At 37.2% G+C, this 23228-nt stretch overlaps 1 protein-coding gene across 1 annotated transcript in view; it reads left to right on the top strand.

Annotated features, from left to right (window-relative positions):
- LPGAT1 (lysophosphatidylglycerol acyltransferase 1) overlaps nucleotides 1-23228 on the top strand; it is a 94968-nt gene that overhangs the window by 45726 nt on the left and 26014 nt on the right. Inside the window, exons 4-6 of the mRNA XM_008049137.2 lie at nucleotides 3070-3165; nucleotides 6125-6398; nucleotides 10495-10621. Of these exons, the coding sequence (XP_008047328.1) occupies nucleotides 3070-3165; nucleotides 6125-6398; nucleotides 10495-10621 (497 nt within the window). The remainder of the gene's footprint in view (nucleotides 1-3069; nucleotides 3166-6124; nucleotides 6399-10494; nucleotides 10622-23228) is intronic.

Genomic DNA, 23228 nt, shown 5'->3' with positions numbered 1-23228 from the left:
GTGGCCATGAGCGTGACCACGGCGACAGAGTGAGACTCCGACTCAAAAAAAAAAATTAATGGTAATATGACTGTAACATAGATTTTGAATTCAGGAGACTTCTTAGAGCACCTTTCAGTATTTCCCAGTGGGGTTACTGTTAACATTGTGGTAGGATAACACTGTTGTTCATTGTCTTGGGCATTACTGGACATTTTGCATACCCAACTACCACATACTAAATACTAGTAGCACTCCTTAGTCATCGTGACAACCAAAATTTGTCATGCTTACCCATATACATAATGGAGACCCATTGACCTTATCGTAATTTCAAGGGGACATTAAAAGTGGAGTCGTTTATTTAATTGTTGTCTCTTAGAAATAACTAGCTAAATTCGGAGTGATAGACCTATCAAAACACTGACAGAGGTTAGGCAGCTTGTGTTTGCTGATTTTTTTTTTTTTTTGAGGAATATGAAACAAAGGATTAATTATATTTTTTAATGTTCTGGTACCTTTTAGACTTTTTTTTTTGTAGAGACAAGATCTCACTATGTTGCCCAGGTGGTCTCAAACTTCTGGGCTCAAGTGATCCTCTTGCTTCTGCCTCCCAAAGTGCAAGGATTATGGGGTGAGTCACCACACCTGGCCACCTTATTTATTTTTAATTTTTATTATTATTTTTTGTGACATAGTCTCACTCTGTTGCCTAGGATGGGTAGCACGATGATAGCTCACAGCAGCCTTGAACTCCTGGGCTTAAGCAGCCCTCCCAAGTAGCTGGTATCACAGATGCGCACCACCACACTCAGCTAAGTTTTAAATTTTTTTGAGACAGAGTCTTGCTGTATTACCCAGGCTGGCCTTGAACTCCTGGGCTAAAGTGATCTTCTCACCAGTCTCCCGAATTGCTGGGATTACAGGCGTGAGCTATCACACCTGGCTGTGCTTGTGCCTTTTCAAGAAATATCTGTGAAGTGAGGAGTCTTGACCTTTTATGGCGATTTCTGATAAAACTAATAATTTTTATTTCTGTCAAAAGAACTTTACTAAATGTTTTATAAATATTTATTGACTTCTAATATTTCCCCAAAAATAAGTTAGGGCAGAATTATTCATACAAATCTCAGAAGATAACTTGACTACCTTATTGAATATATTTGTTTTAAGTAACCTTTCTAACTGAAGAGATTACATTCACCATACATGAAAGATTAAACATAAAAGCTAGTTACTTTAAGTGTTGGTATCTTAAGCCCAAAATGCCGTTATACTTCATAGTGTGTATAAAGCTAAAATGCTTTATAGGTTGAATCCACTACTCTGTGTTTTTTCCTTGAGGCACTTTTCAAAAAATGTCATTACATTCACATTTCAGTTTATTTAAACAGAATACTGTAGTCGCCATTGCAAAGCAAAACAAGGTTGAAAAATGAGATGCTGGTGATTATTTTACTCTGTGTTAATTGACTTGGAGACTCATATCTTTTTTTAAAACGTTGATAATAAAGCTGATGGAGTAAGAGTTGTGTAACTAAAAAACAAAGGCAGAAGCTGTAATATTATATGATCTGAGGGCTTTTATAATGCTTTTATAAAAGCAGTACATGGATGTCAGTATTTTAGGTTTTTTTCTATATTTGTTAAGTTCACATAATTTTGTGCTTCAAGATAATATTTACTTTTCTTTGAGTTGGAGTCTCACTCTGTTGCCCAGGCTGGAGTGCAGTGGCACACTCAGGGCCACCCCAGCATCAATCTGCTGGGCTCTGGTGATCTTTCTGCCTCAGCCTTCCAAGTAGCTGGAACTACAGGCGTGCACTACCACGCTCAGCTAATTTTTTTTAAATTGTGGCGAGGAGGTTTTGCCAAGTTGCCTGGGCTGGTGTCAAACCCACGGACTCAGGCAGTCCACTCGCCTCAGCCTCTCAAAGTTCTGAGATTACAGGCTGAGCCACCCCAGCCCGATGTTTTACACTTATTGTTCCCCTGGAAAACCAAAGTAGAGCTCTTTGCATTCTTGTTTGAGGTTGTAACTTTCACTTTTTTCAAGGCTTATAACAAGGAATGCTATTTCCTCAGCAGGAAAGAACAATTAGCTAATTTATTAATTACATCCTGTGTATACTTTTAATTTTTAAATTTCCTTGAAATGAAGTCTGCTCTTGATATAGTTATTAACTCTTATCAGCAATGAATAATGTTTTGGCTTTAAGAACTGAGGCACTATAAATGTTTTTATCCTATCAGAGTATGACCTTGCATAAACTATTATATTTTTTTAATGTTTCATTTTTTTACATTAATCTTTTATATTTTAGCCAAGAAGTTGCACGCATATTTTATAAAACCTTAGTGCTTATTAATTAAATATATAGCTCTCATTTGATAACTTTAACCATTTTATTGTATTGTTTCAAAATAATTTTACAAGTTATGTAAGAATTACCAGATACAGCTGGGCGCGATTGCTCATGCCTGTAATCCTAGCACTTTGGGTAGCAGAGGCGAGAGGACTACCTGAGCCCATGGCTTCAAGACCAACTTGGGCAACATGGCAAGACCTCATCTCTACAATAAATCAAAAAATTAGCCAGGCATGATGGCACACACCTGTAGTTCCAGCTACTTGGAAGACTGAGGCAGAAGGATCACCTGAGCCCAGCAGGTTGAGGCTGCAGTGGCCGAGACCAGCGTACCACTGCATTACAGTCTCAGCGACACAGTGAGACTCCTACTCAAAAAAAAAAAAAGAATTATCAGATACTTTGTTTAGGGTAGAACAAATTTAATTTAAAATTATTAAGTTCAAATTCAAGAAGTTAATTCAGCTTCATCTGTTATACAGTGATATATATATATACCTGTGACTTAGGATTTGAAGACTTGGAATCAAGACCTGTAATTTTTCATGCAGACCCTATTAGTAACTGTACTTTATTTGCAGAAGTAGCATTAGATTTATGATACTTAGGGTAATTAAGAGTATGCTTAGATGATTATATTTAAAGCTTGGGGACTTGGCTAGACTATAGCCAGGTTTCTTCTTTCCAACATTAAATTATTTCTTGTTCTTAAATATTTTAGGTTGTGGCTCAAATGATGTGGTTGATGGATCATATTTTTAAGTACACAAACTTTGGAATTGTTTCTTTACTTCATGGAGACTTCTTTATTAGACAGGTAAGTAATCAGCATTTCTTTTCATAGTGATAGCCTGGTCAGATTCATTCTTGATTATAAAAAGGCATAACAAAACCAATAATAATAGGTAGGGGCAGTTTTAGTGTCTCAGGGAGCTCTTCCTGTAAATCTTTGAGCCCTAGATATTGATCTGAATTTGAGTGTGCTAAGTATTAAAATGCTTTTAATGCAAATATTCTCATTTCTACTCTCCTCCCACTTAGAGGGTACAATTTAGTTTAGTGAACATTTATCAAATGCCTGCCACATTCCCTGCTCTTTAACTTCCTAGCAATGTGAATTAGACAAATTACTCAAACACTCAAAGTTTCTTCATTTTTCAAATGAGAATAATAGGTAGTATCCTCCTCAAATGGTTGTTGTGGGGATTAAATGAAGTAATACCTATAAGATACTTAGAACAGTGCCTGCTACCTTCGTCGTCATTTTTATCATGATTACCACTATCATATCAATATTATTTTTATTTACAATGCACTGTTATATAATAGAGAAGATATCTAAATTACCAGTAGGGAGATTGTTACATTAATTATGTAATAAATAATTAATGTAACAATAATAATAGGAAATGTTTTGGGATTCTATAGTAGGAAAAGTGAGTACATCAGATGTCTGTGAGTTCAGAAAAACTTTAGAGAAGATTATATTTGCCTTAAATTTTAAAGAATGAGTATAGATTTGGTGAAGTAAGGTGAATTGAGAAAGGTCCTAACTATTAGGAATAGTTTAGTGTAGGAAAAAGAGTCAGAACCTCATATCAAGTCTGCACTACATTATAGTGTTTCCCTGATATGCTTCTAGTATCACATGCTTTATTTTCTCCAGGTGAATAACTGAAATTTGATATGTAAGAGTTTTTATGTATGGTATACCACGCTTACTTAGTTTACATGTTTAGGTACTTAACCTGAATTATGCAGTGCCCTGCCCATAATAAGCACCTAATTAATAATTAGTGAATTTAATTAAGCCTCTTCTAAGAACCACAAATTCAGAAATAAGCTGGGAGTGGAAAAACTTCTAAATTCTATGAAAAAACTTAAAAATACATGTACTTTACTCCAGATAGTTTTATGTACAGAACGTATTTTTGTTTTTCACATGTGCAATTATCTCATTTTTTTCTGGAAACACCTCCTGTTCTTCTGAGCACTGAAACAAATAGAAGCATAGACTGGAACCTCAGGAAGAAGTGGCAATTGGGTTGGCCATAAGGTCTATACACAATAAACGATGATCAGAATTTAACAAAGAATCTAATATATCAGAAAAGACAGCAGAAGCAACAATTAGAAAGCTTAGCAATCTAGGGAAATCCAGTGGAAAAGCTAGCCAAGTTCCTTACATCATTTCCAGTTGGAAGAAAAATTTGAATTTATAGTGTAGTATTCCAATTGACTATAGTGATGATCCTTATGCATCAAGAAGAGGCTAAATTATTGGTGTACTTTGAGGGGATAAAAGTCAAATATTATGTATTCCAAAATCTTTTTCTTGTTACTACCATGTGAAGTTTTGCATATTTAAAGACATTTCAAAGTATCTGGAAGATTTACAAATTTATATCTAAAGAACAACATTTTCCCCTGATATAAGTAATAAAAATCTATAACATGGGGGGAGGGAAGAAAAGAAAAAGTATTAATGTTAATACTTTGGGACCTTGCTATTAGACCATTGTGACAAGATTGTCTAAGAATAGTGATACCATTTTATATATAGTCTTGGGAACTTAATAGCTATCTTAATTACAATCAATTCAATTCAATAAACTAGCTAAGAAAATGTCTTAACTTGTTTTGCATTTGGGATACATTTCGTTTAAAGACTGAGCACATACTAATTATTTTGAGGAGCTTCTGTAATTGTGCTAGCTGGAAAATTATTAGCAACTTGATCATACTGAAAGGAAAAGCTTCTGTGATATTTATTTGTAAGCTTTGGGCCTTTTTACAAAATTTTTCTGGATTCTTCTTTTTGGTCTTTAAGTCATCCTCTTTTCCCTCACAGCTAAGACTCAGACCATTAGAATGTCATGTTAGCTTTGTTCTCAAATTCAATTTTTTTTCCTGAATGTACCCACTTATAATTAAATCTCATCAAACTCCCTTGTGTGGAATACTGCAATAGTCTACTAACTTATCTCCTATAGTCTTTTTGTCATAAGAGCCAAAAGATTTTTTATTTAAATATCAATAAGGTTATAACACCTCCCTGTTCAAAACTGTCCACTGACCATGCACAAGGCCCTTCTTATTTAGTCTCCACTTCCCTCTGCAATTTCATCTCCTACCACTGATTCCCTTGCTCGTCACACTTCAGCCACGCTGGCCTTGGCACTGTTATTTGAACATGCCCATCTTGCTTCCACCTAAGGACCTTTGTCTTTTTTGTTCTTGTCACCTGAAATATTCTGCCTCTCATCTTCACATAGCTTATTCCCTCGCATCATCAGCTCTTTGCTCAAATGTCACCTCCTTGGAGCAGTTTTCCCTGACCTTCTTGACCGTTTCTATTCTCTTAACTCTTTTCTTCCAAACACATAATACCAACTTAATTTATACTTCATGTTTACTACCTTCCCAAACTAGAGTATAAGCTCCCTGAGGGTCTCTTATTTCCTCTTCTTTCTCTAGTGCCTAGGCCAGTGCTTGGCACATAGTAGGCCCTCAGTAAGTAGTCACTGAATTGATGAATGACTGAACTTTCAGGGGCAATCAGAACAATTTCCTTTCCTTTAAAAAGAAAGGCTTATTTATGTAAGTGTGAATAACTTTTCTCATTTTATGACTGGTCAAAAAGGGAAATAAGTAGGGGGAAGTCACTGTTCTGTTCTATGACTGGTTTTAATTTAGAAGCTGTTGTTTCCGTTTAATTTTACGGCATTTTAATTTCAAGTATACCTATACTTAATATATGTGTGTGTACCTTTTAGGGAAGATCTTATCGTGACCAACAGCTGCTGCTTCTCAAAAAGCATTTAGAAAATAATTACAGGAGCAGAGATCGAAAATGGATTGTTTTGTTTCCAGAAGGGGGCTTCCTCAGGAAGAGGCGAGAAACAAGTCAGGCATTTGCCAAGAAAAATAACTTGCCGTTTCTCACACATGTCACTCTGCCAAGATCTGGGGCAACACAAATTATTTTGAGTGCACTTGTAGCACCACAGGAAAATGGAAGTACAGCAGGAGGAGATGCTAAAGAATTAGGTATGATGGTTTTTAGCATTTTTTACCTTATTGGAATTAAAGGATTTTCTGGAATTTCGAAGATGATCATTGTTGTTTTTTTTATACTTATAATTTCTGTTAAAGAGAAATAATACTCAGGGAAATGAAATTGTAGTGTTTTTAATGTTTCTATTTAAAAAGTAGTCCATGCTTACAATAACTTATTCAAATAATGGAGAAATGCATAAAGGTGTCTTTCTCCTGCCCTGCTTATCCTTACTCTGGGCCATATCCCCTGCTGCAGAAAACATTCCTGTAAATATCTTTACATATTAATATAACTATTTCTGTAGTACAGATTCTTAGAAGTGGAATTGCTAGTTTAAAAGATACAGATACAGAAATGACTTGTTTGAAAAACTAATCATGGGTATGCAAATGCAAGTAGTAATCATACATGTTTTCATTTATCAAATTTAGAAAGTCTTTTGTTTTTAATACAGAGGATTGATTTAATACACTTTGATAGTGTTTAAGAGCATTAAAATGTTAATAAATGACTCAGTTATTCCACTGCAAATAATATTTGTCAAGAGGAGATACTCTGAAGTGTAGGCAAAGAAGTTTATTACAGAGTAGTAATAATAGCAAAAAATTGGAAATAGCCAGAAAGAGAATGGATAAGTATTTGTCAAATATCTATACAATGGAATACAACACAGCCACCACAGATTATGTTTATGGAGAGTTTTTATTGGCTGGGAAAATGTGCTATAATGTTAATATTGATTAGAGAGAACATACAACTTGTGAAAACAATTTGAGTTCACGTCTATAAGCAATAAGGCAGGAGGAAATGAGTAAAAGGAAAGATACTCAAAATGTTAGCAGTGATTGCTTCTCTGAGATGTAACATTATGGATGAATTTCCTCCCCTTATTAATACTTGATCTGAATTTTCCATTTTATAATGAGTATATGTTACTTTTATGGTTAGGAAAAAGTAAATCACAAAGATGTAACTGTTTTGGAAATAACCTGGTAAATTGTGAAGTTTCGCAGAAGGTATTTGCGCCAATAGCATGCAGACTAACAAGTTTATCTAACATGCTACTATGAAAGTTTGGTTGTAAATTAAAATCTGAAAGACACTTGCTAGACCTGTGTTCTTTGTAACGTTTTACTATTTATTTTAACATTCTTTAGTACAATAAAAATTGAAGTGATTTTTCCTCAGAAGTAATGTGTCTTTAAATGGAGATAAGGACCAAGCATAGAAATAATAAAACTGAGTTTTCCTTTCATTTGTTTTTCCTGAGCAACTACTTGGCAGTCAGCTCTCTTAATCTTTCATCATCTATTAAAAAGACAAATTGAAAGAATCTTTTAATAGAAAGGGAAAGTTCAAAATAGCTTCACTACTGGAGAGACACTAGCAATGTCAGCCAAGCCAAAGCTCTGAGGCAAATGTCTTCCAAACAAGATTAGTTGCATTAATAAAGACTGCTGTTTTAAAATAGTTCCACCCAGTCAATGCCGTGTGCTGTGGTGTTCTAGATCTCAAAGGTAGGGACAATTGTTATTGCCTAACAGTGAAGAAAATAGTTTTTCTCCTTTTGGAGAAAAATACTTTCTGTTTTATAGCCAAAGCAGAATAGTTTTTGTTTTTGTTTTTTTATCATACCTCAGTTCAAGTTTTTTATTCTGTTTAGAAAAAAATCACAAGTTACCTAAAAACCAGTTTCATCTGTATTTTACTATTTTTTTCTATGTTTTGGTATTTGCATTTTATATTCTGTTGTGCTCATATTCACTAGCATTTTATTCTAAGTAGACACAAATTATGCCTTTGTGTTTGTTTTAATATGTGATCTATGCACATATATAAACATTAAGTTCTGTCTGATTAACTTTTAAAAGATTTGGGTTTTTTTTTTGTTTATCATAGAATTTAAAAGATGTTAAACTGAACTCTGGTTATTTTTTCCCATCGTTTTATTATTTAAAAATTTCAAACATACATAAAAGTTAAAAGAATTTTACAGTGAATATACATGAACTGATCAACTAAATTCTATAATTAACATTTTAATATATTTGCTTTATCACATCTGTCTTCATCCTCTATTCATCCGTTAGTCCATCTTGGTTTTTTTTTTTTAAGCATTTCAAAGTAAGCTTCAGACATAGTGTACTTTATTCCTAAACATTTCAGCATATATGTCATTGATAACTTGTTAAAGAGTGTTTCTTTACATAAACTCTGTTGTTATAGCAATATGTTATTTTTAAATTATTTTTTGGCTGGGTGCGGTGGCTCAAGTCTGTAATCCCAGCATTTTGGGAGGCCGAGGTGAGAGGATTGCCTGAGCCCATGGGTTCGAGAACAGCCTGGGCAACTTGGCAAGACCTCATCTCTACCATACATCAAAAAACTAGCCAGGGGTGGTAGCGTGCACCTGTAGTTCTGGCTACTTGGAAGGCTGAAGCGGAAGGATTGCCTGAGCCCAGCACGTTGACACTGGGGTAGCCATGAGCTTGCCACCGCACTCTAGCCTGGGCGATGGAGTAAGACTCCAACTAAGAAAAAAAAAAGAAAAATTATTTTTTTACTTGTTTCTCTTGCAAATATTTTTTCTCTTTCAGAATGTTGTTTTAAAATCTTGAAAGAGCTGGGCAGTGGTTGCTCACGCCCATAATCCCAGCCCTTTGGGAGGCAGAGGCAAGAGGATTGCTTGAGCGTGCAGGTTCGAAACTAGCCTGGGTAACATGGTGAGACCTTGTCTCTACAATAAATCAAAAAATTAGCTGGGCATGGTAGCACACATCTGTAGTTCCAGCTACCGGAAGACTGAGGTGGAAGGATCACTTGAACCCAGCAGGTTGAGGCTGCGGTGGCCATGAACAGCCTACCATTGTATTCCAGCCTGGGCAACAGAGTGAGACTTTGACTCAAAAATAAATGAATAGATAAATAATATAATATTTAAATAATTTAAAGCCAGTTTAAAATTATTTGACATACAAAAGTAATATATCATTGATTCTTTTGTTTTGTTTTGTTTTTTTGAGTTGCTCAGGCTAGAGTGCAGTGGCACGCTCACGGCCACCTCAGCATCGACCTGCTGGGCCTAGGCAATTCCTTCCACCTCAACCTTCCAAGTAACCGGAAGTACAGGTGTGCGCTACCACGCCCTGCTAATTTTTTGATGTATTGTAGAGATGAGGTCTCACCAAGTTGCCCAAGTGCTGGGATTACAGACTTGAGCCACTGCACTTGGCCCTTATCATTGGTTGTTAGCGTACATTTGGACTGATGCTTGAAAGTGAGGTTTTTGGGGGTTTTTTGGTTTGTTTTTTAGGGATCGCTTACATATTTCAAAGAATACGCCATACACTCTGAAGTCTGGCTAACAGCATTCTCTGCAAGGATTCCCCTCTCAATGCTTGCTCAGTTTTGTATTCCATACTGGGAATAAAAACAGTACAATGGATCACACTAAACAGAACTTCCCATCCCTCTTCCACAACAGTTGTGACCTGTTATACCTTCCAAAGGGCAGGAAGGCTTATTACTTTATTTGTATATACCTCTTGATACAATTGAGGGAGTTGTTTTTGCTTTGTTTTAAACAAGAGCAGCAACTAACAATGTGTCAAAAGAAATTGCTTAATTTTATTGCCATGTTCCAGTATTTATTAATGTCTCCCAAGTATCACAAATTTTGGTGCTTGTGTTATATTATGGTAAACTTAGTGAATGATTTTGTTTTGTATTAAAGTCTATTTTTCATTTTTGTGATGTGGTACTTTAGCTTCTGGCTTTTTTGTAGGCCAATATTTTATAAGAGTATTAAATATAAATTAGACCTGGATAGTGCATAATTGTATTGAATGCATGAATGGTGCATGTCTAGTAAATAACAGTGTTCTGTTTTTATTAATTTGTTGGAGGGTCATATATTGTATAACATAAGAGGCAATACTTAATTTCATTCTAAGTAGTACCAAAGTACATCCTGTTTTCTTAAAGCAAATGGTATATCAATATACTTCATACTGCTCAAGTAATCTATGTTATTTGCTGCAGAAAATATAAAAATTGATCTAATTTAAATTAATTTTTTATTCTCAGACAGAAAATCGAAAGGCCTCCAGTGGATAATAGATACAACTATAGCTTATCCCAAAGCTGAACCTATAGATATTCAAACCTGGATCCTTGGATACAGGAAACCAACAGTCACACATGTACATTACAGGTAAGAATTCTATATTAGGACTCAGTATTGTATATCCAACAGTACTACTATTGGTGTGAATGTCTTAATATTTAGTTTTTAATCAGACAGTGGAAATAGTTGGCTCAAAAATCATTCGCTGATGAATTTTTTATATGAAAACATCATCTGAAGTATTTTACTGAGTGATATAGATCTTTAAAAATAACATTCTAGAGATGCTGTGATTATTTGATTACCTGACACTTTTGAATAAAAGTTAATTAATTTAGTTTCTTTTATTTATTTTTTTTATTTGGGTGTCTCACTCTCTCAGGCTGGGGTGCAGTGGCATGATCACGGCTCACCACAGCCTCGAACTCCTGGGCTCAGGTGATTCTTCTGTGTCAGCCTTCTGAGTAACTGGGACTACAGGTGTGCACCACTATGCCTGGCTAATTTTTTATATTTTTTGTAGAGATGAGGTCTCACTGTGTTGCCTAGGCTGTTCTCAAACTTCTGAGTTCAAGTGATTCTCCTACCTTGATCTCCCAAAATGCTGGGATAACTGGTGTGAGCCACTGTGCCGAGTCAAAAGTTAATTTAAAGAATAAACATCAAGGATAAATAAATATATAAGAGAGGACCCCCCAAAAAAACCCAGAATTATCTTTTTGGAGTGCAGGCTTACCCTGCAAGGTAAGTGTTCTTGGAACCATCCACATCAGTGTATCAGCTTGCATTGTTGTGAAAGACTGCGTTTGACTTCAGTGAATTTTTATTTTTTTTAGATTATTTCAGTGATTTACCCGTTTCATAATGGGTGATTTACAAGTGCACCTGCCCACTGAATGTTCAGCAGTTTTTGACCAAAACTAGCATGATCTCTGTGCTCCACCCTCCCTATTCACCCAGTCTCGCCCCAGCGACTTTTTTTGTTTCCAAAGAGAAACGTTTTGTCAGTGTTAAAGAGGTGAAACAAAAAAATGGCAAAAGCACTAAAAGCCATCAAAATTGACAAGTTTAAAAATGGTTTTGAGCAGTGGAAATAGTGTCTTAGAGTAGGTGTATTACATCAAGTGGAGAAGATTCTTTGAAGGTGACTGAAGCTTAAACCTGCAAGAATAAATACACAATTTTTTTTTTTGAGTTGGAGTCTCATTACCCAGGCTGGATTGCAGTGGCACACTCACGGCCACCCTAGCGTCAACCTGCTGGGCTCCAGCGATCCTTCCACCTCAGCCTTCCAAGTAGCCAGAACTACAGGCACGTACTATCACGCCCAGCTAATTTTTTTATTTATTGTAGAGATGTCTCACCAAGTTTCCTGGGCTGGTCTCAAACCCACGGGCTCAGGTATCTACTCACTTTGGTCTCCCAAAGTGCTGGGATTACAGGCTGAGCCACGGAGCCCAGCCAATACACAATTTTTTATAAATAAATTCCATTTTTGAGGTTCCTCCCTCATATACTTGCTTGGGCTAAATAAATATGTATTAACAGAATTAGAAAATATTTTAAAATCATTAATCCACATAAGATTTTCTGAATGATTAAATTGATGATTTAGATGACCGACACTTTTAATATTTTAATATGCCTATATGTTATTTTCATAGACAACAGCAAAAACTTTCTTTTTTTTTTGAGTCTCACTCTTTTGCCTAGGCTAGAGTACAGTGGCACACTCATGGCCACCACAGCCTCGTCCTGCTGGGCTCAGGCAATGCTTCTGCCTCAGCCTTCTAGTAACTGGAACTACAGACGTGTGCCACCATGCCTGGCTAATTTTTTTAAGGTATTGGAGAGAAAAGGTCTCGCCATTTTGCCCAGGTTGGTCTTGAACCCAACCTGGGCTCAGGCAGTCTTCTTGCCTCTGCCTCCCAATGTGCTGGGATTACAGGTGTGAGCCACCACACTTTGGCAAAAATCATTTATTTTTTATTTATTTAATTTATTTTTAAAAATTTATTTATTTATTATAAAGATGTGGGGTACAATTAAGGGTTAGGTATATAAACACCAATCATGCAGGTACCCTTGTTGATGAGGTATGCCCCTCCCTCCCCTAGCAGTTTCCCTCAACTGCCAGTCCTCCCCCACCCCTGACAGTTTTCCAATACTGCCAATTGCTTTCTTATAGCATTATAATTGTTCAGGGTCACCTTATGAGTAAGAACATGTGGAACTCAGTTCTTTGTTTCTGTGATAAATCACTGAGTATGATTGACTCCAAATCCATCCAAGTTGCTGCAAAGTCCATATATTTGTCCTTCTTTATGACTGCTTAATATTCCATTGTGTATATGTACCGCATTTTTTTTATCCAGTCCAGCTTCAGTGGGCAACAGGATTGGTTCCATGTTTTTGCTATTGTGAATAGAGCTGCAAAAACATACGTGTGCAGGTATCTTTTTTGTAGAAATATTTGAGTTCCTCCAGGTATATTCCCAATAGGGGAATTGCTGGGTCATATGGAAGATCAATTTCTAGTTCTTTCAGATATCACTACACTGTCTTCCAAAGAGGTTGTACTAGTCTGCATTCTCACCAGCAGTGTAGAAGCATTCCTTTTTCTCCACATCCTTGCCAGCATCTCTTGTTGTTTGAAAAACATTTATTGACTATCTAGTCTGTGCTAGCTTCTTGAGATTATTTTAAATACAGATTGTTTTTTAGGAATTTTATGTAAATGTGTGTAGGTACTTAACCATGGTGCTGATAAGATCTGTGTAAATTTGATCAACTATAGGCTATTTAACCTTACTCTGTTTCCTTGTTAAAAACCTCAGTCCGCCGGGTGTGTTGACTCATGCCTGTAATCCCAGCGCTTTGGGAGGTGGAGGCGAGAGGATTGCCTGAGGCTTTGGGTTTGAGACCAGCCTGGGTAACTTGGCAAGACCTTGTCTCTACAATAAATAAAAAACAATCAGCCAGGCATGGTGGCACGCACCTGTAGTTCCAGCTACTTGGAAGGTTGAGGTGGAAGGATCACCTGAGCTCAGCAGGCTGAGGCTGTGGTGTCCACGAGTGTGCCACTGCACTCTAGCCTGGGCAAGAAAGTAAAACTCCTACTCAAAAAAATAAAAATAAATATAAAAATAAAAAATAGGGCCTGGTGTGGTGGCTCAAGTCTGTAATTCCAGCACTTTGGGAGAGAGGATTGCCTGAATCCAAGGATTTGAGACCAGCCTGGGCAACTAATGAGACCTCATCTCTACAATAAATCAAAAAATTAACTGGGAGTGGTAACTAGCACCTGTAGTTCCAGCTACTTGGAAGGCTGCCACAGAAGGATCGCCTGAGCCCAGCAGGTCGAGGCTGAGGTGACCGTGAGTGTGCCACTGCACTCCAACCTGGGCGACAGAGTAAAGAAGTCAACTAAAAAAAAATTAAAAAATAAAAACCTCAGCCCACAGCAACTAACAAATGTGAGGAATTGGTCCCAAGAAAATCGCAATTGCAACAAAAGCCCTCAGTTAAAAGGAAATTAAATTATGTACCTATTGATAGTAGATAGGTAACATATTTTCATGTGTATAAACCATCAGAATTTTATAAATATAAGTATAGAGCTGGAAGAAATTAAAACTTAAATTTTAAAACTTAAAATTAAATAATTATAGTTAGAGTTTTTTATGTGTGAGGGATGACTAGAAAATTACAGTTGATTCTGATGTGTGACTTAACTTATATTGCTGAATTATGAAGTTAATGTATAAGGTAGGAGTATAATTCTTGATGACTGTTCTGACTCTATTTCACATATGTTGTTCATTTTAAGTTATTGAGCACTTACTATGTACAAAAAGCAGTGTGCTAGACTCTGGAAGAGTTGCCCTAGGAGCAGTTTTATTTTCACATATATATGAAATATGTATCTTTGTTTGTTTGTTTGTTTTTGAGTCAGAGTCTTACTCTGTCGCCCAGGCCGGAGTGCAGTGGCACACTCACGACCACTGCAGCCTCAACCTGCTGGGCTCAGGTGATCCTTCCACCTCAGCCTTCCAAGTAGCTGCAACCACAGGTGTGTGCCATCATGCCCAGCTTGTTTTTTTGATTTATTATTTTAGAGATGAGGTCTCGCCATGTTGCCCAGGCTGATCTCAAACATGTGAGTTCAGGCAATCCTCTCACCTCTGCCTCCTAAAGTGCTGGGATTACAGGCATGAGCCACTGCGCCTGGCAATATAAAATATATCTGGCCTTCAGTAAGTTTTGAAATTATAATCTAAATAAATGAAGGGCAGTGTTAATACCCAAGCTAGAAATACATGGCTATTTGATATATGTGTTAGATACAGATAGAGTGTATCTTCATTAGATGTATGTAAAGCTTCCAAGTAAATCATACCCAAAATAGAACCAAGACAAGGAGTAAAACATTCTTTTTTTTTTTTCTGAGTTGGAGTCTCACTCTGTCGCCCAGACTGGAGTGCAGTGGCTGCTCCCGGCCACCGCAGCCTCGACCTGCTGGGCTCTGGCGATCCTTCCCCCTCAGCCTTCCAAGTAGCTGGAATTACAGGCATGCGCTACCACGCCCGGTTGATTTTTTTTGATTTATTGTAGAGATGAGGTCTCGCTGCCCAGGCAGGTCTCGAACCCATGGGCTCAGGCAGTCCACTCACCTCAGCCTCCCAAAGGCACGGGATTACAGGCTGAGCCACCAAGCCCAGTTTAGGAGTAAAGCATTCTATTATGTAGACCTTCTAGTATAGTTGACTGTGCTTTTCTTCTTAAATCAATAAATAGGGAAATTTTTAGTTTTTAGATCATCAGGACAAAGTAAATGGAATCATACAGGATCTTAGAAATTGAAGAAATGATTTGGCTGCTATAATCCCAGCACTTTGGGAAACTGAGGTGAGAGGATTGCCTGAGCCCACAGGTTCGAGACCAGCCTGGGCAACTTGGCAATACGTCATCTCTACAATAAATCCAAAAAAAAAAAAAAAAGTTTCATTTTTAGCAAAATCACTTTGGCCAGGCTCAGTGTCTCAGCCTGTAATCCCAGCACCTTGGGAGGCCAAGACAAGTGGATTGCCTGAACCTGTGGGTTCGAGACCAACCTGGGCAACTTGGCAAGACCTTGTCTCTACAATAAATTAAAAAATTAGCCAAGTGTGGTAGCGCGTGCCCACAGGTTCGAGACCAGCCTGGGCAACTTGGCAATACCTCATCTCTACAAAAAATAAAAAAATAAAAAAATCATTATTTCCAGCTACTTGGAAAGCTAAGGTGGAAGGATCACCGGAGCCCAGCTGCTTGACACTGGGGTGGTCGTGAGTGTGCCACTGCACTCCAGCCTGGGTGAGAGAGTGAGACTCCAACTCACAAAAACCACTTTAACAGGAGCAAATATAAGGCAATTAAATTAGCATGAAGCAAAGATTCTTAATCTTGGGGCTTATGAATGAATCGTAGATAATTTTTTAACCAAATCTCTATGTAAAATGTTGTGTATATTTTGTACTTTTCTTCAGAGACAGTTCATAGCTTCACTCTCTATTCTCAAAATTATCTGTGACTTAAAGATACCTGATTTAGAAAACAGAATCAGCTGGGTGTGGTGGCTCATGCCTGTGATCCCAGCACTTTGGGAGGCAGAGGTGAGAGAATTATGTGAGCCCACGGGTTTGAGATCAGCCTGGGCAACTTGGGGACACTTCATCTCTACAATAAATAAAAAAATTAGCTGGGCAAGGTGGCGCACACCTGTAGTTCCAGCTATTTGGAAGGCTAAATAAAGCAGAAAGATCGCCTGAGCCTAGCAGGTTGAGGCTACGATGGCCATGAGCGTGCCACTGCACTCCAGACTGGGTGGCAGAGTGAGACTCCAACTCAAAAAAAAAAAAGGAAAACAAAAATCAGATAATAAAAGATGAGGAAATGGTTGATTTGATACAGAAAAATACTTCTATTCATAAAGAAATTTCTCAGAAATATATTTCTGTCTAGAAACTTAATTACTAGATGTAGAAATAAGAAAGTTTTTAGATTAGATTAGCAGAGATTAAATTATGATATAGAATCATACTCCAAAATACTAAAGTACAAATGATGTCTGATTATATATGTGTACACACATACATGCCCTGGGAGTCCTGGGACAGATGTGGAGACATACTTTCCTTTTCTTCCCAGGAATTTAATAGAGATCATTGTCTAATCAGTGTTGGGGAAGGTAAAGGACCTGTGCTCAGATGGGAAAGGGAAAGCACATGAAAAGGGCTAGCGAGAACAGAGGTGTCATCGCGTCAGGATAGCATTGCGGTTTTGTGAAGCTTATGAGAAGGAATGTGGACCATGTCTTTATTGGCTCCCAGGAACAATCACTATCATGTGTAGATTCACTCATGTATTGTTCTAAGCCATCAGGACACTATGGGGAACAGGGAAAGAAAGAGTGACTTTAGTTCAGACTCTTCATTTGTATGGTTGTATTTTTAAAATTTTAAGCAAGGATAAGATGTTTTCAATTAGAATAAAAGTTTTAAAGTACAACATTAGAAATCTTGTGTGTGTGTGTGTGTGTGTGTGTGTGTGTGTGTGTGTGTGTGTGTGATATAAATAATCGTTTAGATTTCTTTTTTAGTGTGAGGAGGTTGGTGGGAAAAACTGGATAGTTCTGAAGCTTAAAATGGTACCCAAAAAGATAGGAAAAGGTTGACTGGATACTATAAAGTTTACTGAAAAATAGTAGTTTTGCTCAGTATTGGCTTATCTTCACCTATAGACAGATTTTTAAAATTACTCATGAATGTATTTTTTTCTGTAGTTAAGCCATGTGATATAAGTCAATTTCATTTTACATGATATAGAAAGGATTTGCTTCCTTTTTAACAATCAACCCCAGCTGGCTTTTTTTTTTAAGTAATAAAGTAGCTCTCATTTTTAAAGAATTTAATTGAAGTGGCCATTCAGTGATTGTGGTGTATCAGTTGGGCAAGTTAAGTACTGTTGCCAGATTTTTTTTTAATGCAGGTGCCAGGTAATATAGATTTTTTAGTATAATCTTGAGGAGTGTGACATATGGGAGTCGGAAGGTGATTATTCCATTCTTCTCAGCCTTTATTAGATCCCACTTAGAACATTTCTTGTATTTTAGTTTCTCTATTTTAAAAGAAATAATGCAGTCAGTAAAAAGGTTACCAGAAGATCTAACATAGATAAATCCTAGATTACTAGTACCACTTAAAAGGCAGTTCTATCAAATAAAAGCAGATTTGTATGTGTAATAATTAAATGAGACAGAATTATAAGAAAAACTCTACCTTGAAAGTACAAACAGGATAAGAAGTTCAACGATTCATAAGCACTGAATATGTAATAAGTTTCTGTGTGTTAAAGGTATTTTTATCATGTAGGTAAGTGTCATAGAGGACAATAACTATCCTCTCCTGTGTAGTGCATCTTGGTCTTTGCTAAGAGCCACAAAATGTGCCTCTGGGTACTTGGGTCTTACATTATTTTCTTGCATCATTCCTTACCATCAGAATTCACTTGGGGAGCAATATAGTTGGCATAATTTATTTAACACTAATCAGTGGTTAGACCATTTTTTGGTTTCCATAGTACATTTCTTTTTGCTTCTTTTAAATTACAGTCAAAGCTACCAAATAAGTTCCACTACCTATTCTGTACCTCACTGGAACATAATGTGACAAGTATATGGAGATCTCCAAGCAAAAGTGACTGATTTCTTGCATCTATGTTAATAAGAATCAAAAAAAAATTGCTCCAGTTTAAATAGAAAAAGTATATCTAGATTGCGAGAATATGCAGCAGAATGTTTTTCTTGCTTCTAAATTTCTGACGCTTTGGAAAAAAACATACAAATGCAATAGCTTATTTTAGGTACTCCAAAATAAACTATTTTTTTCTTCCAGTAGCACTTTTCTACATTAATTCATTTCTTAGTCTCAAGCTTATGTTGGTTTTTAGGATTTCTGGTAAATTAACCCTAAATATACTTATTATATATAAAATACCACTTAAATAATTAAAATACCGTATAGATGAGAAAGTAAACATTTGTGGCAAAGTTATGTACTAGATTCTGTCTTACAAATAGATAGTATTGTTGTCTTTCCAAAACTGAACTTTTAGGACAAGTATTTAGAGTGTGTTTCTTAGAAAATTTGTGGCAAATGGTGAATAAGTGCCTAGGCCACTTTGCTAATTAAACCTAATGCATACATAGATCCTCAGGCAGCCCATCTTGGTTGAAGTTGCCAACAACTTCAGTGAATGTTTTGTAAGATGCAAATTATATACTGGTAAAAAAGTGTTTTAAAAACTACAAAGCACATTATAAATGTAAAGTGCCATTATTAAGATATAGAAAGTATGGGTAGATTATTGATAAGTCCAGTATTTGTAAATCAGCATTCCCCATCTATTGAATCTTAGCCATTTGTTACTTTAAGAAAAAATGCCTTTTGTATTCACTTTCCCAGTATTATTTATTGTTTAGGGAAATATTTTTATTAGTATGCATTTAACAACATTATTGATCTTTTTCAAAAGGAAAACTTGGTTTTTGTTTGGTTTTTTTGAGTTGGAGTCTCACTGTCACCCAGGCTAGAGTGCAGTGGAATGCTCACGGCCACTGCAGCCTCGACTTGCTGGGCTTAGGCGATCCTTCCTCATCAGCCTTCCAAGTAACTGGAACTACAGGCTCGTGCTATCACGCCTAACTTATTTTTTTATTTATTGTAGAGATGAGGCCTCACCACGTTGCCCAGGCTGGTTTTGAACCCGCGGGCTCAGGCAATCCTCTCACCTCAGCCTCCCAAAGTTCTGGGATTACAAACTGAGCCACCGTCCCTGCCGAAAGCTTGTTTTAAAAGGGAACTAAAGCTGGGCGCAGTAGCTCGAGCCTATAATCCCAGCACTTTGGGAGGCCGAGGCAAGAGGATTGTCTGAGCCTGCAAGTTCGACACCAGCCTGGGCAACATGGTGAGACCTGGTCTCTACAATAAATCAAAAAATTAGTTGGGCATGGTAGTGCATGCCTTTAGTTCTGGCTACTTAGAAGACTGAGGCAGAAAGATTACATGAGCCCAGCAGGTCGAAGCTGCCGTGGCTGTGAGCCATGCCACTGCCCTCCACTTGGGCAACAGAGTGAGACTCCAACTCAAGTCCCCTCCCTCCCTCCCCCCGCAAAAAAAGGGAACTAAGATTTAACTAAGGGAAACATTTAAGAGTAAAGAACTTTTTTCTCTCCCCTCCCCTTTTTATTTCTGTCAAACTGGAAGACAGCTTCTTCCTATTAAATAAGTAGTGGGCACAATGTGCTGCTATTTAGCAAGTAAAAAAATTAAACATGATTAGATTTTAATTACAGGAATAGAGTGTTTATAGGGGTAAAAGTAAGAGTAACTTCTGTCCTTAATATAAATGTCTGCTTCACTCCAAATTAGAACAGTGAATTAAAGATGATGATCCTCTTGTGCAGAAGTAGCTTGTGTTTTTATTTTTAAAATCTTGAGAAAAGATATAAAATACCAAAGAAATTAGCTGGGCATGATGGTGTACACATGAGTGGTAGGGCTCATTGGAGCCCAGGAGTTTGAGGCTGCAGTGAGCCATGATTGTGCCACTGCATTCCAGCCTGGGCGACAAAGAGAGAACTCAACTAAAAAAAAAAAGTAGTTTAATGCCTAAACCTACATAATATTTATGATTAATATATCATTTTGGTTTTCTCTTCTGCTTTACCCTTGCTCTCTAAGACAAAAGTCTCAGGCTTTTATAAGTTTTAAGGGCTGTAATTTTTTAAATAGTTTTCTCCATTACGGAAAGTTTCAAACCCATAAATGAAATCTCATGTACCCGTCACACCTCTTCACCAGTTATCAACATATGGTCAATGTTGTTTCCTCTGTTATTTCCCAGACCTCTCTGGATTATTTTGAAGCAAGTCTGAGGCATCATAACATTTCATTTGTAAATAGTTTCATTGTTTAATCTCTAAAATGTAAGAACATGAAAGACCAGAATACATGTGTTTATAGAGGAGAAGACTCAAAAGAATAGAGATGACAGTTTTTCCAAATTGATCTATAAATTTAATGTAATGTCAGTCAGAATTCAGGATGGTTTTTCAAGAAACTTGAAGATGGTTCTGAAATTCATTTGAAAGAGTAAAGATAGCGAAGATAGTTTTGAAGATGAAGAAAAAACAGAGGAGTTCTTCCTACCAGATGTCAAGGCTTAGTGTAATTAAAACTGTAGTAGCTGGGCGCGGTGGCTCATACCTATAATCCTAGCACTTTGGGAGGCTGAAGCAAGAGGATTGCCTGAGCCCATGGGTTTGAGACGAGCCTTGGCAACATGGCAAGACCTCATCTCTACAATAAGTCAAAAAATTAGCTGGGCGTGGTGGCACATGCCTGTTGTCCAGCTACTTGGAAGTCTGTGGTGGAAGGATTGCCTGAGCTTAGCAGGTCGAGACTGTGGTGACTGTGAGCATGCTACTGCACTCCAGCCTTGAAAACAAGAGTGAGACTCTGACTCAAAAACAAAACAAAACAAAACAAACAGTATAGTATAGGAGCAGGACCAAATCAAGGAGAAATTAGAAAATCCATATCTAGATATATTTGAGAACTCATGTATGATTGAGTAGGCATCACATATCAATGGAGACAGGATAAACTATCTAATAAATTCACAGAATAAGGGAAAATGAATTCGAATTTTATCTCCTACTGTATGCCAAAATAAATTCCAAATGAATTTTACCTCAACATTAATAATGAGACTCTAAAGTATTTGGGTGGGCATGGTGGCACTGGCCTGTAGTCCCAGCTCCTTGGTAGACTGAAGAAAGAGGATTGCTTGATCACAGGAATTCAAAGTCAGTCTGGGCAACATAGCAAAACACCATCTCTAAAGAAAAAACAAAACAATAAAATAATATATTTGAAGAAAATATAGAAGACTCTTAATATCTTCAAGTAGAATAGCCCTTCCTTCCTTACATGACACAAAAATCAGAAGTCATAAATTATGAAGGAAAAGGTAAATATGATTATATCAAAACTAAAAACTGGAGTATGCAAAAGATACAGTAAGCAAAGTTAAAGTTTGAAATGCACATAATAAAGATTAATATTGAGAATATAGTCATGTATCGCTTAATGACAGGAATATGTTCTAAGTAATGTGTGTTAGGCAATTTTTTTTTTTTTAAATCAGGATCTCAATTTGTTGCCTGGTCTGGAGTGCTGTGGCACGATCACAGCTCTCCACAGCCTTGAACTTCTGGGCTCAGGTTATCCTTCTGCCTTATCCTCCCAAGTAGCTGGAATTATAGGAACATGCCACCACATCCAGCTAATTTTTTAAGTTTTTTTGTAGAGATAAGGTCTTGCTATGTTACCCAGGCTGCTCAAACTCCTGGACTTAAGCAGTCCTCTGTCACTTAGGCTGGAGTGCAGTAGCATGATCACAGGTACCACAGCCTTGACCTGCTGGGTTCAGGTGATCCTTCCACCTCTGCCTTCCAAGTAGCTGGAACCACAAGCACACACCACCACACCTGGCTAATTTTTTAAAAAATTTATTGTAGAGACATGGTAGAGTTCTCGAACCACTGGGCTCAGTCAGTCCTCTCACCTCTGCCTCTCAAGTGCTGGGATTACAGGCATGAGCTACCATGCCCACCCTAAATATATTTTTATATCTAACTGCCTGACTTCTTCCCTAGGATGTCGAAAAATCATCTCTAAAACTGAATTGTGGATTTTCCTAAAAATATATACTCCTCCATAGCTTTCTCCATCTCATTGTTAATAGCAGTTCCCATTCTTCCAGTTGCTCAAACCAAAAACTTTGGAGTCATCCTTGGCACCTCTTTTACTCTTAAATCCCACGTCTACTTAGTCAGGAAACCTTTTTGGTTCTAAATTCAAATATATATCCTGGATCTGAACACTTCTTTTCATCCTGGTCCTAAATTACTACATACATAACCTCCTAATGGGTTACCCTGTTGCTACCTTTGTCCTTCTAGCATCTATTTCCAACATAGTATTCTGAGGATCCTTTTAAAAGTCAGAGCATGCTGGGCACAGTGGTTCATGCCTGTAATCTGTAATCTTCAACACTTTGGGATAATGAGGCGGGAGGATTGTTTGAACCCAGGAGTTGGAAACTAGCCTGAACAAACATAGCGAGACATCATTTCTGCAAAAAATTAGCCAGGCATTGGGAGCTCCTATAGTCCCAGCTACTTGGGAGGCTGAGATAAAAAGATACCTGGGCCCAGGAGGTCAAAGCTGCAGTGAGCCATGATCACGTCACTGTACTCCAGCCTAGGCAACAGAGTGAGACCTGAACTCAAGAAAAAAAAAAAGTCAGATCGTGCTGGTCTTAGGCTTAGAATTTCATCATGGCTTCCTATCTAAAAATCCAGAAGTCTAACAATAGTCTCCAAGGCTCTGTCTGACCTGTGTTCTCTCTGACCTCATCACCTATCACTTCTTGTTCACTTCCCTATGGCTATACTGACTTTCTTGCTGTTATTGAACTTGCCAAACGTGTTCTACCTTATGTTTCTACTGGCTATTTCCTCTCAGTCTTCCTTAGAAATCTGCATGATTAGTCCCCTTACTTTCTTCAGATCTGCTCAGATGTCACC

Source organism: Carlito syrichta, unplaced genomic scaffold, assembly GCF_000164805.1.
Source record: "Carlito syrichta isolate Samal-C Ts95f unplaced genomic scaffold, Tarsius_syrichta-2.0.1 Scaffold130587, whole genome shotgun sequence".
Taxonomy (NCBI): Eukaryota; Metazoa; Chordata; class Mammalia; order Primates; family Tarsiidae; genus Carlito; species Carlito syrichta.
The sequence above is the reverse complement of the archived record's forward strand: the minus strand, read 5'-3'. Positions and strand labels throughout refer to the sequence as shown.